The sequence below is a fragment of the Osmerus eperlanus genome, chromosome 5, assembly GCF_963692335.1.
Source record: "Osmerus eperlanus chromosome 5, fOsmEpe2.1, whole genome shotgun sequence".
Lineage (NCBI taxonomy): Eukaryota > Metazoa > Chordata > Actinopteri > Osmeriformes > Osmeridae > Osmerus > Osmerus eperlanus.
Window position 1 is genome coordinate 17411627 of NC_085022.1, and position 15762 is coordinate 17427388.

At 40.3% G+C, this 15762-nt stretch overlaps 1 protein-coding gene across 1 annotated transcript; it reads right to left on the minus strand.

The window, feature by feature from the left end:
* Positions 1 to 1317: 1317 nt before the first annotated feature.
* Positions 1318 to 4680, minus strand: LOC134021339 (proteasome subunit alpha type-1). Its single transcript, XM_062462045.1, has 10 exons — positions 4570 to 4680; positions 3662 to 3706; positions 3462 to 3563; positions 3032 to 3135; positions 2850 to 2938; positions 2678 to 2748; positions 2408 to 2537; positions 2186 to 2265; positions 1792 to 1896; positions 1318 to 1619 (listed from the first exon to the last, which is right to left on the minus strand). Exons 1-10 carry the CDS (start codon positions 4570 to 4572, stop codon positions 1560 to 1562), a joined length of 789 nt encoding a protein of 262 aa, XP_062318029.1. The 5' UTR covers positions 4573 to 4680; the 3' UTR covers positions 1318 to 1559.
* Positions 4681 to 15762: the final 11082 nt, after the last annotated feature.

Genomic DNA, 15762 nt, shown 5'->3' on the forward strand with positions numbered 1-15762 from the left:
CGGAGAAGAAGGCTGAAGACTGGGAAGGTACATTGGGATGGAAGTGGATTGAATGGTCTTTTATTGATGGAAAATGTATGTTTTTGATTCTGATGGGATTGAGTGAATTTGAATTTGGGGTCCAATCAAGGTTTTCCCGAGGATCCCCATCAATGTTGGGAGATGCCTTTTTGTGGATATAACACCCAACAGTACAGCCCAGAGGAGGAGGCAGAGAGGACAGAACCAGGTGGGGTTGACCAGGAAGATGGTGTGACCAACCAGGACGAAGGTGGGACCTACCAAGACGAGGCTGCACCTGACCAGGAAGAGTGCGGTGCCTGTCAGGAAGAGGTTGTGGCTCACGCGGAAGGGGGTGTGTCACACCAGGAGGGTGGAGTTGACCTGGAGCAAGGTTATGTTGTAGACGATATGGGAGGGGCTTGTAAAACAGGTGTTTTGAATGATAGAGGAAAGGAAGAAGATATCGCTGGAGATGAGGAGTGTTGGGCTCAGGAGTATGCGAGTGTGATGGATGAAGACAATGTAAATGAAGAGAAAGTGGGAGGGGGCGAGGATCAAATCGGTGTGGCCACAGATGGAATTAGTTTGGATCGGGAGGAGCTGACGTTGGAGATGTCCACTATGCAGGAGCCGGATGAAAAAAACACTGTCCACCTTCCAAATGATACTTCTACTAGCATCACTCGTATTAGAAGGCGGCATAAGAAGAAAACACAAAGCTCAGCTTTCGAAGACTAACTGAACTCCCATTGTGAGTGGGCCCTATGATCCTGAGCCGTGACACCTTTCTATCTTACCCATATCCCCACAACTATGTAGCATTAAGTTAGGTCCTACCAATTTGTTACCAAACATTTACAAGTTATTTACCACTTCTCTCCCTCTGGTGGGACTTTAATGATTATTAGATGCTGTGGTTGCAGTTCTATCTCTGCATGGCAAAACAGTTCAAGCCCCTCATATTCTAAGTTAATTTCACTATCTAGGATCTTTTCATCATTCCTGTCTCAAATCACCTCTAGTTATGACTCAGGACGTTTGTAGCCTACATTGGAGCTTAGTATTTTTACTCACAATTGGGACTTTCTTTCCTGAAGGACAGCTACAGAAAATATCTTCTAACCCTTTTATGATTACTTGATAGCTACTCTGCACTATAATGCAATGTATTTTAAGATTCTCACTTTTATACACTTTATTTTCTATGGATAAATGTAGCTGCCCTGCATATCAATGTTAGAGAAAGTCACTAATGTGGAGTGTAATAAAGAAATTTTCTGCCCTTTTTCGAGTTGCCTAATACTTACAAATACAAACACTTGTCAGAAATGTTTTATTACTTATAGAACTGAACATTCTATCAATAGAAAACCAACATACAACATTGTTAGCCAAAAGCGTACATGTAACTTTCCTGAAGTGGCACACCTTGTTTCAATGAACTGCAGTATATGTGGTACAGTTCCGAGTGTTTAAGATTTGGTTTCAGACCACTACGATGTGAAAGGAAGCTTGCCACTGGTCTAGAACTCCAAGTCCTCTGGCACTGCATGGTCTCACATGTCCATTGGTTCATCAGGCTTGTCTGCAGCCGGCTCATCGGCAGGCTGGGCCACCTAGAGTACACAATATACAAGTTAACATTGTGTCTGTTTAACATTTAGACTTCACTAAAATACTCAATTAGATATACTCTGATTGGCCATTATACATCAATCGACTTGCACGTCCTGTAAACAACATCACTTGTCATTTCCTGGCTCCAGATATATCTAAGCAGAACTGCACCTTTCTCTGTGGCCTCTCCTCCAGCCCCTCCAGGAAGGGGGCGACCGCATCGTCATCATAGATGGTGAACTCCGTGTCTTTCCCCACGATGCCAATAGAGACATTCTGAAAGATAGAACAGTTCACTTAGCAAAGGGGATTCCATATAATGAAAAATGTAAGGGTTTAGACCAAGGTGTTCCAATCCTGGTCCTCGAGGGCCGCAGTCCTGCATTTTTTTTATGTTTTCCTGCTCCAGCACACCTGTTTCAAATGAATGGGTTGTTATCAAGCTCTGTGGAAGCCAGGTAGTAACCATTCATTTGAATCAGGTGTCCTGCATCTACAACATGCAGGACAGCGGCCCTCGAGGACCAGGATTGGAGAACCCTGGTTTAGACTATTGGTGTCCTACCTTGATGGTGAGATCCTGCTCCGCTGGTAGGGTTTCCCTAAGTGCACGAAGACCATGCTGGACAAGGTCATTGAGATTACCTAAAGGAGGACAATGTCAGTGTATAAGAATGTGTGCTTCAAGGCATCTTCAAAAGGTGTGTTTTGACAATAAATGGAGTGTGCACACAAATGTATATGTATCAATGTATGCTTGTTTGTGTGTGTGTGTGTGTGTCCTCACAGTCAAGGAAGGCGTCCATGTTTCTTTCCAGGTATGTGCGGGCAGACTGGGACCGCGCTCCGATGGACATGGCTTTGCAGTCAAAGTAGTTGGCTGAGGGGCAAGTCTGATAGATATGAGGGCCCATATCCTAAAAGAGAGCAAATATTGAATAAAACGGTCACAATCATATTTAAGGCTCTGCATTTCTCCTGGCTACAATCAACTTTTCCATTCCAACTCATTTCGAAGATATTCCACTCAATCCATTTAACCTAAACTAAAACTTACGTCATAACCAGCAATGAGCAGTCCCACACCATATGGCCTTCTGCCATATCTCTGTGTTGGGATTTGAGTTTCTAAGTGACAGGTTAAGGTAGAGTTTTGGTCGAGAGAAAGAACTTTCACATGCAATTCAAAAAAGTACACCAAACATTTGAAACCCCCCAAACAAGGATACTGCTGCCAATGAGTGTGACGAGCCGTGACGCAGGGAGGGGTCTGTCGAAGACAAACCTGGAGTCTAGGCACTCCTGACGCATGAAGTTACTAAAGAGGACAGGAAAAGAGGTCCTTAACACCAGAATTTTGAAGATATTCTGGAGCCTCCATTAGCCACCATGGGTGTGTTTGTGTTCTTACCACAAGAGCCTGGCATCAGCTGTCAGTCCAGCAATCGAGATGCCAATATGGCTATCCACATGAAGAATCTTCTTCTGATGGGCAGCCAGCTCTGACTGTGCTCTCTAAAGAGGCACGCAAGACAGAAGCATGTCAGTCAAGAGAAAGCAATTTTTAATTTTGGAAGGAATGATCTAGCCTACCTAGGCCAATTACAGCACAAAGTATAAATTCAAGATCATAATTTCTCCTACAATATACCCACACATCTGTTCATGGAACCAGATATTGAAGTTTAGTTCTAGAACCGGTACTAATTTAGTTTTCGGTTCCCAACCCTACTTTAAGCTTGTGGTCAAACTGAAGTATTGTGATATTATTGTAAATCTATAGTCTAATCTTGGAACAAACTCCAAATGTGTTGTAATTTTAACTGTTCAAAAGGTCTTACCTTTAGAGCAACTAGTACAGCAATGGTTCTTGACTTGAGACCAACTGTAGCAGAACCTTGTTTCACCGCTTCCATTGCATACTCAATCTGGTGAATGCGGCCCTGAAGCACATGCAGAATAAAGTGTTAGCTAGATGATACTTTGAGGACAATGTCATTTCATGGTTAAAGCCAAAACAAAGCGGCATTTCCTAGTTTACCTGTGGGCTCCATACTGTGACATCGTTGTCATACTGATTACGGAACTGCGGAAAGTTAGAGAAGAAAATATTATATAAATAAAAAAGCTATTTCAACTATTTCAGCTATTTAACAAAACCCACATAATTATCTTGCATTCTTCACAGTATTCCACCAACGAACAATTCAGTTCAACTGCTAGCAACTTACTAACACCCATAGACTTTTGTGTAACCTGGGTTTCACATGTCTGCTGAATAAATAATAAAGTAACTGGGATAAAACAGTGTGGGGTTTCAGTTTGCAGCCACCTGTCAAAGTGCACGCCAAGCAAACCCATTCCAAATTTTTGACAGAAGCATTCGACTTAATCAACAATGTTATAATGGAAAAAGCTCAGAGATAAAACTGAAACTGAAAGTTAGTCATCATATCATTAGCCTGCTAGCAGGCTAACCTCTGGCAAACTAGCTTAGCTAGTAGCTAGCTAGCTAATTCTCTAATTCTACGAACAAGCTAACTAGCTTTCTAGCTATAGTTCGCAAATCTAAACCTATGCACTTCTAAATGGTAGCTTATAGAGTCCCGTTGCCAAGAGTTTAGAATAGAGAAAGGAGCAAGGATGAGTAAAAACGCAGGCCACCAAACAATTAGCTAGTGGACAGATATTTTAGCTAGATAGCTAGAGCTAGATAGCTCTACCCCGAACATAGGGTTTTTTGCTTACTCACATCTACTCACGTTGGCTAACAAGCTAGCTACTCAGCTACCGGTACTGCTCGCTAACTATCCATTTTGCCTAGAGAGTGATCATAGCTAAATGCTTTTTACTTGACTGTCTAACAAAGTAATCGCTGTTACATACAACGCATTAGTCTAATGAACGCCGAGTTATTGTAGTTAATAAACATGCTTCATTCACTCTTACCATCTTGACAACAGTCGCCTTAACCAAACAGTGATTCCGATTTGATTTAGTTTCCTGGTTTGTTGGTAGTGCTAGGCAAAACTGTGGAACCCAGAATCAGTTTACTTGATTGAGACCTAAAACGAAACTGATTTAAACGGAAATGTAAAAAAATGACATGTTGTTGCAACGTTTGTATTAATTGATTGGATTTTGCAGACCTTTAAACGTTTGAAAATCTTACTGTATGACCGTCAAAAAATGTATACGTTTATAGTGTGTCTAAATGAGCACCAGATGGCAGCAGTTCAGTGTTTGATAAAAACAAATGCATGTGGGTCTGAACGCATAGCCTGCAAGCGCCTTTAGGTTTATGAAAGGCTCATTTATAAAAGTTGTCTGAAGGGAAAAACACCCACTCACTACTGATTTAGTTGGGCAGTACATCAACAACAATCTCGTTATTTTAATTTTGCTTTCAGTACTTTTGTGTCTTTGTGGGGGTGGCAGGGTTGGTTGCACGTGCCTGGGACCTCGTTAATGATATCTGATGTACCCTTGATCCGGGGGGAGATGAATTCAAGGCACTGTGCTGACGAGCTCTCCTCCTCTGCCAAGGCAGCGGCAGTGGCGACCATTACATCAGCGCACCGCCTTTGTGATTGAGATTGTAACGGGGCTATGCTGAGCTCAGCACGATCGCTCTCCGGGCTTCATTTGACTGCCAAAGTCTCCCCCCCCCCGCTCCTCCCAACCCCTTTAATTTTTCAAATGGAGAGCAACCTGAGTCACTCTGTGACGGGTCCAAGCCACGGCATCGGCCCTGCACACATGGGGTGCAAAGAGGGTTGGGAAATGGGGGTTTAAATATGTGGTGGGTGCTTTTTCTGCCTGCCACACTGCTTTGTCTTATAATCGAATGCTTTTTATTATCCTCTTGCCACACCTGTTTCAAGATGTGCTATTTTACATGTTATGATGTTCAAGGTTTGTAAGGTTTACCGGTCAGTAAGCCTATAGCTCAGTTATCTGGTCATTTGTGCTCTCAAAGTTCTTAAAACTGAACTACGCTTCTGAGTTGCTAAACTCCAAAAAGTGAGTGATTACACAGCTGTATTACCCGAACATGCCTCCAGTTATGGGATTACTTTAGCATATAAAGAGGGACTAAATATGCCCATCTTGCCACCTCTGCGGCTTTAAATAGGTCAGCAACGTGGTTAGCCTTGGAATCGACTGGTCTAATGGGGGAGACAGGCAACCTGTCTGCCAAGTGTGCATTAAGATGGCAGATCACAGACTGGGGTTACAGTTCGGCAGCCACACACGAACCCCCCCCCCCCCCCCCCCCCCCCCCCCCCCCACACACACACACACACACACACAGCAATTGGTTTTACCGGTTGGTATACATCTCCATTGACTTTTACATTTCACACTGATTGCCAGGAAAAGCAAAGAAATAGGGATGGTGTTAGCGAGATGTGTGTGTGTTGGCATAGTCATACAGGATAGTCACACTGAATTCTGACATCCCCCCCTTTCCTCGCTCGTGTTTGCCCTGAAAGAGCTGACATGGCACTTCAGAGAGGTTAAAAAGCTGAAGAGGCTTCTTCTGTCTCAAATCGGAAAAAAAACACAGCACATTGTGGAGCACTTAATAATATCAAGGGCCAGATTGATTGCCTCCTCTCTCAGCCTCTAAATCTAATAATAGCCAGCCAATAAGTGGCAAACCTCGCCCATCGTGTTGCTCATTCATGCTTATTGATTATTTCTTAAGAAGCTGGTGGAGTTATGGTGAAAGTTCAAGCAGCTATATTACAATACAACCTGTCAGGTTTCTTTTGATCACTCCACTATTACAGCCCTTTCAATTTGTGGAGAGAGATGCTTGTAGGAAAATAACATGTATGTTAGACACTGTTCAATGCTTTTGTAAAGCATGAAAATGACTTATTTTGAGACACAATCTGACCCTCTATTGATACTCCAATGTGTATACATCATTTTTCCTAATCGTTCAGCATTTCACAGTACATGACCCAGCAAAAAGCCATGAAGTTTAAGGAATTCTGTACCTGAAACATTTGTGTCAATAATTAGACAATGAAAAAAAAACACACACAAAGATCTTAATTCTGCAAAATTATTTGTCCAAAAATTGTCATAATTTATCACAAGAGATATGTAGTTTTAGGGCAAAATAGATTTTTTAGAAATATATTTTTTTAATTATCTCTAACCATAGCAACAACAAAAAAGAAAAAGAAAAGGTGTCTGAATAATTTTCTTGAGGCACTGTAAACAAAATGAATAATGTGTCATTGCACTGCTGTGGACCTATATTTACACACTGCTGTCAAGTCTTTTTGATAAGAACATGGATGCCATGCTTGACTCTTTTACTCCACTACATGTGTAGCACTATGGATCAGGTGCATTCTGGGACTTGTATGTTTGACAGGTTCCCTGCAGTTCCCGTCTGATCTGACAGGTGTAGTTTGTTTGATGGGGAAGCTGGTCTGGCAGGTTGTAATCCCCTGGGGATGTATGTGTGCAGCCTGCTCAGACAAAGAACAAGAAAGAGTAACCACATAATTCTGCACTCTTTGTATGTATAACTTCCTCTGCCTGTCAATCATGTGTTTGCTTGTGTGCTGTCTTGTAGAAAATCATTAGGTGGTCTCAAGGTGGATACTGTGAAGCAGACATGGATTATATCAAGGACAAGAGTACATCTCGGGTGACAGGAGAAGGCACATGCTTTTAATGAAAATACTGGTTTGTAATATTTTGTTTTATGATAATATAATTATTACATTTACATTACATAGTCATTTAGCAGACACTCTTATCCAGAGCGACTTACAGTAGGTACAGGGACATTCCCCCCGAGGCAAGTAGGGTGAAGTGCCTTGCCCAAGGACACAACATAATTTGGCACGGCCGGGAATCGAACTGGCAACCTTCAGATTACTAGCCCGATACCCTCACCGCTCAGCCACCTGACTAATTTTGTCATGCAACATAATTGCATAACAAAAGAAAATCATGTCTCTTCAGTTTAAGGTGTTCTCTTCATCACAATGCACGTTCATGTACTGAATGACAATGCAAACAATTATTTCAAAAAGTGCACCAACACCATTAACTTTCTCAACAGTATTGGTTGACTGTCAATGGAAAGAAACAGCCAATGCCAAGTCTGGGAAATGAGACATCAAATCATTAATGCAGCTCAAAGTATTTCCCTGGCTCTCCAAGCATATGCTCAAACATTAATTGCATTTGCCCATCCAATACTGTATTTTTGGATTAACTAATGTGAGAGGTCACTTTTGGAGATTAAAGTGATTCTTGGCTACCACTGACCCCCCTTTATGAGAAACCGCTTTAATTTAGTCACCAATTTTTCCTCAGTGGCTAGACAACAAATCTATGAACCACTTTTTCAGAACCAGATAAGTTAGAAAAGGCTTTTCTTAAGTGAGTGGAGTCCAGTCATCCACTGAGAGACTAGAAAGGTAATAATGCCAAGTATGGGTCTTAAACATGATTATTGAATCATTCATCAGATTGGATTCAGAAACAATTCTAGTCTTCCACTCATGGCCATCCTCATATCCTATTTTTGGGCATGGTAAAATCAATGTTGTGACAGTCAGTAACACTATTGTAACATCTCAGAATATAAGTGGTCAAGTGTAGCTTCTGAGACACCTACGGTATCTGGCTCACCATTGCTAATCTATACATCAAACTCCTTAATGGTCACTTGTGCTCCGGGATCCATCATGTCACAGTAATGGCTTTGACGATTGAGGGTGCTTTTACTGCATTTAACTGATTAGAAAATCTGTCCCATTTCTAACATGAAGGAAATGCCATGCCAGCATCCGAACACGGAGTATTAATTTCATCTCCACGGTGCCAGAGTCATTAGCTGTAAGACTCAATTACTTCAATAAGAGAGTGATATAATCAGAGAAGGGGGAGAATTAAGGGTCACAGACTTTAATGGTCTATTGCGTCAGTTGGGTGTCTTCTCTGAGGAGTGGCTGATTGGACATACATGGTTTAGAAAGTGTCTGTATTTAGAAAAATCTTGGTGTATTCTGTCACCCAGGAATTTCATTATCAGATAACCTCAACTGTTTTCCATTTTAATGCAAGAAGGACTTCTACTGTACTTTCTATATGCACTATTTGCATGACATGTATGTTGGATAAAAGCATCTGCTAAATGAATAAAACATCTGCATTGTAATACTTGATATGGTATTGTCTTTGCACTGTATCTCTGAATAACCAGTGCAGTGATAAACTGAATTTATAATTCATTTTTCATTTTTTGCTAAACTATTTTGTAAACTGTAAAAAAAATAATCTAGAAAATAATGTCATTGTATTGGTTAAGGAAAATGTATGCAAAGTCAGTTAACATTTCTTTGTAAATGTTTCAGCTATAAGTTAGTTAATAAAAAAAAAAGTTCAATAGATGATACTGATCATAAATTCCATTAAATTCTGCCTAAAAACAATGATCAGTTAAAATCATGTGTAACACAGTCAGTCTAAAGACGTTTGGTGTATAGGACATAATGCTTTTAAAAAAGAAACTTGGACAGAGAAAGTAAAGAGCAAACGGAAATGTAAGGAAACGAGAGAGGGGAGGAAACATGGGTCCCTGTGGTAAGGCCTGAGCCTGTATGGTACCCTTATCCAGGGAACCACCCCAGGAAATGTAGGCACCAAGCCCAGTTAGGCTGCAACCTAACTACTTTCAACAAAAACTACTTTTCACAGCAGAAAGTTTGCAAATACTGAAAACTTTAACGTTCACAATCATACAGCCTGAATTCAGAATGGATTAAACAAAAATCTTACCCGCCCTCTAACAACTATATGGTGCCAATCGATTGGAGAACTTGTTACCATGTCACTTTTCTTGTCAATTATTAAAAAGCACCAGGTTCTAGAGGCAACCATCCACAACCCATCATTGAACACACATTTTTTGTAACACAAACACAAAATAAACCTATTGTTTAGGTGAACAGTGAAGATAATTCACAGGTTAATCCAATGTTTTACAGTATAACATCATGTACATTAAACTGGACCTTACCAGTCTAATACATTGAAGCTGACACTAACTGTTTAATTTTCAACTCGTCTTTGCTGTGGAGAAAGAAATGACAGCAGAGCCTGGCCATGGGCCACATTTCATAACCGCATACCGTTTAACTTTCTATAAATACCATGGGATGGGATCCAAGTTGATCAAGTGTATTGAACCTGAAATGGCTCCAATGTGTTTGAGCCAAGTTTTCTTAAGATACTTGGAAGGAATTGCTTGCTACTCTCAAGCTTTCAAAAGGGTACTCGTCTGAGTCACTGTGAGAATAGTTTTTCTGAATTTAAGTAATTTTTTACAACAAGATCATAATGGTCGTACATGTATTGGTCGTACAACCTGGTTTTACCAGGTTGAAAAAGGCAGAGCAAGCAAGGACCAAGCAAGTCCAGTTAAAGTCCATATTCCATTTGAATCTACATTTCCTCAAGCTGAGTCACTTTACACTTATAGAACCATGATAGATACTTTGAATGCACTTTCATGAATACACAAAACCCCTCTCCACAAACGTTGCATTTATAAGAGTCTAGACATTGTTGAGTGGTCAACATTTTCCCTCTTTCCTCCTTTTCGTGAATGAAAGTGGAGTACTACTGAAACCAGCGGAGGATGATGTCAGAGCTAGCCAAACCTTCCTCCCACGCAGCATGCAATGGCCACCTGATTGATGCCTCGCTGTTTAAACTATTAAATGTAATTTCCCTAATGTCCTGAGATGAACAACAGTGAAGCCAGTGAGCGCTTGCTCGCTCTTACAAGTGAAGTGGCACTCCACATGGGTCTTAAAGTAATGACCTATTCCAAAATGTAAGCATTTGTTCGGTGTCCCTAAATCCCACTTAGTTCATGGTGACTATGCATGTACTTCAAGGGGGGACCATGCATGTATGTGAAGCATGTGTTTGTGTGTATGTTAGAGAAAAAGAGTAAACCAGAAAAAAATCAATTGTACTTGCCAGTGTTCTCTCCATCTCTGCATGTTTGTGCATTTGCCTCTGCATTTTCATGTGTGTGTTTCTGATCATACTAAACAGTATGGTCAAGTGTGTGTGCAGGTAATCCTGGTGAGTACTCACTCCAGGTGAACAAACCCCTCAGAGCCTCCAGTGGAAACCACACAATGATAAAAGCTCGGTCACAAACATTCAATCAAGCAGAGCCTCTTTGGTGATGGTGAGCACAAATTAGATTTAGAGATTTAGAGCTATCACAGTGTAGCTAATGACTTAAGTGCAGTTGCTCTTTCCTTTGTTTTTATGAAGCATTTGATCTGAATCTGGTCCTGCCCACTTGTAGCGCAGCACCTTGCGCTGAAGAGTGGAACAAAGATCATATCTCAGCCCTTTGGCCTTATCACCAATATGCATCTCCCAAAGTATGACTTACATTCTCTAGTCTAGTGAATTAAGCTTTATGGTTTAGTATGTTAATAATAAATAAAAAAAACATCAAATATGCAAATGATCGTGGTTGTCTTTTTTATTTCTCTAAAAGCAAATTTGTCTGTGCTTGTGCGGTGGATTTGACAAAACCGACCAAAACTGTCATAAATAGCCCATCTGATTTGGTATTCCATCCTGTTAGGGCAAATTGTTAAATGTCCCCTGAAATCACACCAGGGTGGCTGAGCTGAGCTAAGCGAGAGAAGATCTGTGTGAAAGACTACTGTATAGTATGAGAGGCCGTATAGGCCATAATTCATACTTGGTCTCACATACATGCCATGACCTCACATATATACCATTATACTCTCACATATATACCATTATACTCTCACGTATATACCATTATACTCTCACATATACACCATTATACTCTCACATACACGCCATGACCTCACATATATACCATTATACTTTCACATATATACCATTATTCTCTCACATATACACCATTATACTCTCACATATATACCATTATACTCTCACATATATACCATTATACTCTCACATACATACCATTATACTCTCACATATACACTATTATACACTCACATATACACCATTATACTCTCACATATACACCATTATACTCTCACATATACACCATTATACTCTCACATATACACCATTATACTCTCACATATACACCATTATACTCTTGCACATAAACTGGCATACTCTCTTACACACACAAAAATACCGTCTTATATGCACCATCATAATAAAGTATGACAATATATGTAAGAGACAAATAGTATGTGTGAAACAGAAAGTTATTATATGTAAGAGAATAACAGGATGTGTAAGAGAGAATACTTATCTATGTGAGAGAGAATACTTGTCTATGTGAGAGAGAATACTTGTGTATGTGAGAGAGAATACTTGTCTATGTGAGAGAGAATACTTGTCTATGTGAGAGAGAATACTTGTCTATGTGAGAGAGAATACTTGTCTATATGAGAGAGAATACTTGTCTATGTGAGAGAGAATACTTGTCTATATGAGAGAGAATACTTGTCTATGTGAGAGAGTTTGATTGAAACGGAAGGCAGTTTGATTGAAAAGGAAGTAGTACTGAATTCTCAGTTCCTGATTGGCTTACACATGAAGAAGGATTTGGGGTAGATGTAGCTAACGCCCACCTTCCCTATCAAGACGAGACTGAGTGACATGATAAGATGGCAGAGAGTGGGCGGCTTAATGAAGCCATTGGACTCATTAATAACATTTTATTAACATTTTATTAACATTTTATACTCCAAATGCTGCGGCGTTATTGTAGGGAGGACAGACCCGTTCCTGAATTACGTTTTTACAGTTATTCCTGGGGAAATTATGGAATTAAATTACATATTAACTATACTAAAATACTTGTGCACAATAATATTTGCTAAATGTAGACGTTTTTAAAGGTTTTTAATTTGACCTCGAAGCCTTTTGTGAAAATGAGGCTAGTTTCACGACAGCGACTTTGGATGTATACTAGGCTACTTTAACATGTTAGCTGATTAGCCAGTACGAGTGAGATATGTATACAGTCACATTAACAAACCTCTTCTTTGTAAACTTAAATACGATGGGAACACATCACATTAACAATTCCAAAACGCACCACACGCCAAACAATTTTTTTTGTCAAGCGTCTCTAAACTCAGATTCCGAGTCGGATCCATGAAGCTTTCGTTGCAGTGAATGGGTGCGGGCACTCATCGGGCAAAGGGGCCTACACTCAAATAGGATCTTAAAAGTCCCAACTGGAAAATGTTGTGAACAGATTGACATCAAGTTCAGTTTGTGGCATTGAAGTTTAGGTTAGTAGCCAAGGGTGTAAAGACCACTCGGCTAATTAAAGACGTCAACGGTTAAAACCCCAGTGCCACGGGACGGTATTCACACAGGCATTGGCTTTAATTTAAATGATAGTTTGTTTCATCAATTGAAAAACTGATCTAGGACTTTTGACTCAAGTAGTGGGGGTCGGTATAGCTTCCTAAACAACTATGGAATTCTACATTTGAGTTTTTTAGTGGATTTGCTTGAATCGTTGTCAGAAATGTTGGAATCAAAGACGACAGCCATCCACAGTGGCTATTTCTAACGCTAACGATGAAATGCGCCGGCTCTTCAGACCTGGATCAGGTGCATCACGGAGCGGCAGCAGCACTCTGTCAGGAGTCTTAACCGAAATACTGCGGAGTTTGATATTGGGATTGCGCCATCACTTGGCTGGCATTAAGACGAGCTCCTGACAGAGTGCTGCTGCCGCTCCTTGATGCACCTGATCCAGGTCTGAAGAGCCGGCGCATTTCATTGTCAACGTTAGCGTTAGAAACAGCCCCCGCGTATGGCTGTCGTCCTTGATACAACATTTCTGACAATGACGCCTTAGGATTTGGAGTATGCAAAATGTTATTGATGAATCCATCTTGTCATGTCACTCAGTCTCGTCTTGATAGGGAAGGTGGGCGTTAGCTACATCTACCCCAAATCCTTCTTCATGTGTAAGCCAATCAGGAACTGAGAATTCAGTACTACTTCCTTTTCAATCAAACTGCCTTCCGTTTCAATCAAACTCTCTCACATAGACAAGTATTCTCTCTCATATAGACAAGTATTCTCTCTCACATAGACAAGTATTCTCTCTCACATAGACAAGTATTCTCTCTCACATAGACAAGTATTCTCTCTCACATAGACAAGTATTCTCTCTCACATAAACAAGTATTCTCTCTCACATAGACAAGTATTCTCTCTCACATAGATAAGTATTCTCTCTTACACATCCTGTTATTCTCTTGCATATAGTAACATTCTGTTTCACACATACTATTTGTCTCTTACATATATTGTCATACTTTAGTATGATGGTGCATATAAGACGGTATTTTTTTGTGTGTAAGAGAGTATGCCAGTTTATGTGCAAGAGTATAATGGTGTATATGTGAGAGTATAATGATGTATATGTGAGAGTATAATGGTGTATATGTGAGAGTATAATGGTGTATATGTGAGAGTATAATGGTATATATGTGAGAGTATAATGGTATATATGTGAGAGTATAATGGTATATATGTGAGAGTATAATGGTGTATATGTGAGAGTATAATGGTATATATGTGAAAGTATAATGGTATATACGTGAGAGTATAATGGTATATATGTGAGAGTATAATGGTATATATGTGAGGTCATGGCGTGTATGTGAGAGTATAATGGTGTATATGTGAGAGTATAATGGTATATACGTGAGAGTATAATGGTATATATGTGAGAGTATGATGGTATATATGTGAGGTCATGGAGTGTATGTGAGATCAAGTATGAATTAAGGCCTATACGGCCTCTCATAGTATTGACTCTACTGTACTCACTCCCTAAAGGTGAACTTTGAGTAATATCATTGCGAGATCGCATCCACTGTCACATATTCACACAGTCACATGCATGCTCATTCACATACACACACTGACATACAAACGCACTCAAGAGCAGGTGAAACCACAGACAAGCACGCAAGCAGACCTATACACTGTACACACTATCTTTCCCTCTCCCTGTTCTCCAAGGTATGGGTTTGGACCCTGGGCGGCCCATTTTGCAGTGATTTAGAGTCTGTGACATCGCTGTGGCTCGCTGCTCAATAGCACTAAAAGGCTCATCCTGTCTAATGGGGTTCCTCTATGACGCAGACAAGAAAAGACCTCCCCCTCCTCTCCCCCGAGACACAGACAAACACTCCCACTCGCACACACAGCCACAGCAACACACACTCACACACACATTTGTACACACACGGACACATAGACTGTATGTGTCCACTGTAATGAAGAGGAAGGGAAGTCAGTTGATGCCACGTGAATATAATTGCTAGAGAGGGGTAGGCAGTAGTGTTTGTCATTACAAATGGAATGTTAGCCAATGATCTTGATCATGAAAACCAGTTGGCGGCACGACTTAAGTTTTGCTTGATGGACTATTGTCAAATTATTACCAAAATATTTGTTTTACATTAATAATCTTATCGTAGAACATTGTTTCACATTGTGTCAACATTTTAAAATGTATCCTATTTAAGTAGATCTTTTGTAAACCAGTACTGTCAACGTATAATCAATGTTACACATTTAATCAATTTGTATTTTCACTGTGTAAAAACAAAGACAGATTCTTGAGTTCATGGATTTTCTATATCTTGAATACCGTAATTCCAATCCTGGACTGAATTGTTGTCATGTACATGGCAGTTTACATGCCTCCCCAGCAGATGGCCCCGTCTGCAAATCAATGACGGGATTTACTGATTTGTCACTTGACAAATGTCATGCATGTAAGATTTCCCACAAAATGTGTATCGTTGGGGATAGTTTTCATGTCCTGTTAATTTGGTTTGCTTGTTTAATTAATGGCTACAACACCAACTTGGATGTCAAATGGTCTAAATGACTGGAATATTTTGTGAATGGAGCACATCATGACTGGAGAATGACGTCATTGCGAAGCCATTTCCCTTATTAGAGTGCCAGAAGTAAGGGATGACATCTGATTGGCTTACAGGAGCATTTCAGCCAGCGGATTGGCCGAAGAAAGATAATTAAACACCTACACGGTCAATGCACAAATCCAAGTGG

Bases quoted from the DNA above. Each gene is read 5' to 3' on its own strand.
- LOC134021339 (XM_062462045.1), bottom strand. The intron at 2,749-2,849 runs GTATCCTTGTTT...CCTGTCACTTAG, and splicing joins CGTCACACTCATTGGCAGCA to AAACTCAAATCCCAACACAG. The intron at 2,538-2,677 runs GTAAGTTTTAGT...GCTCTCTTTTAG, and splicing joins TGCTCATTGCTGGTTATGAC to GATATGGGCCCTCATATCTA.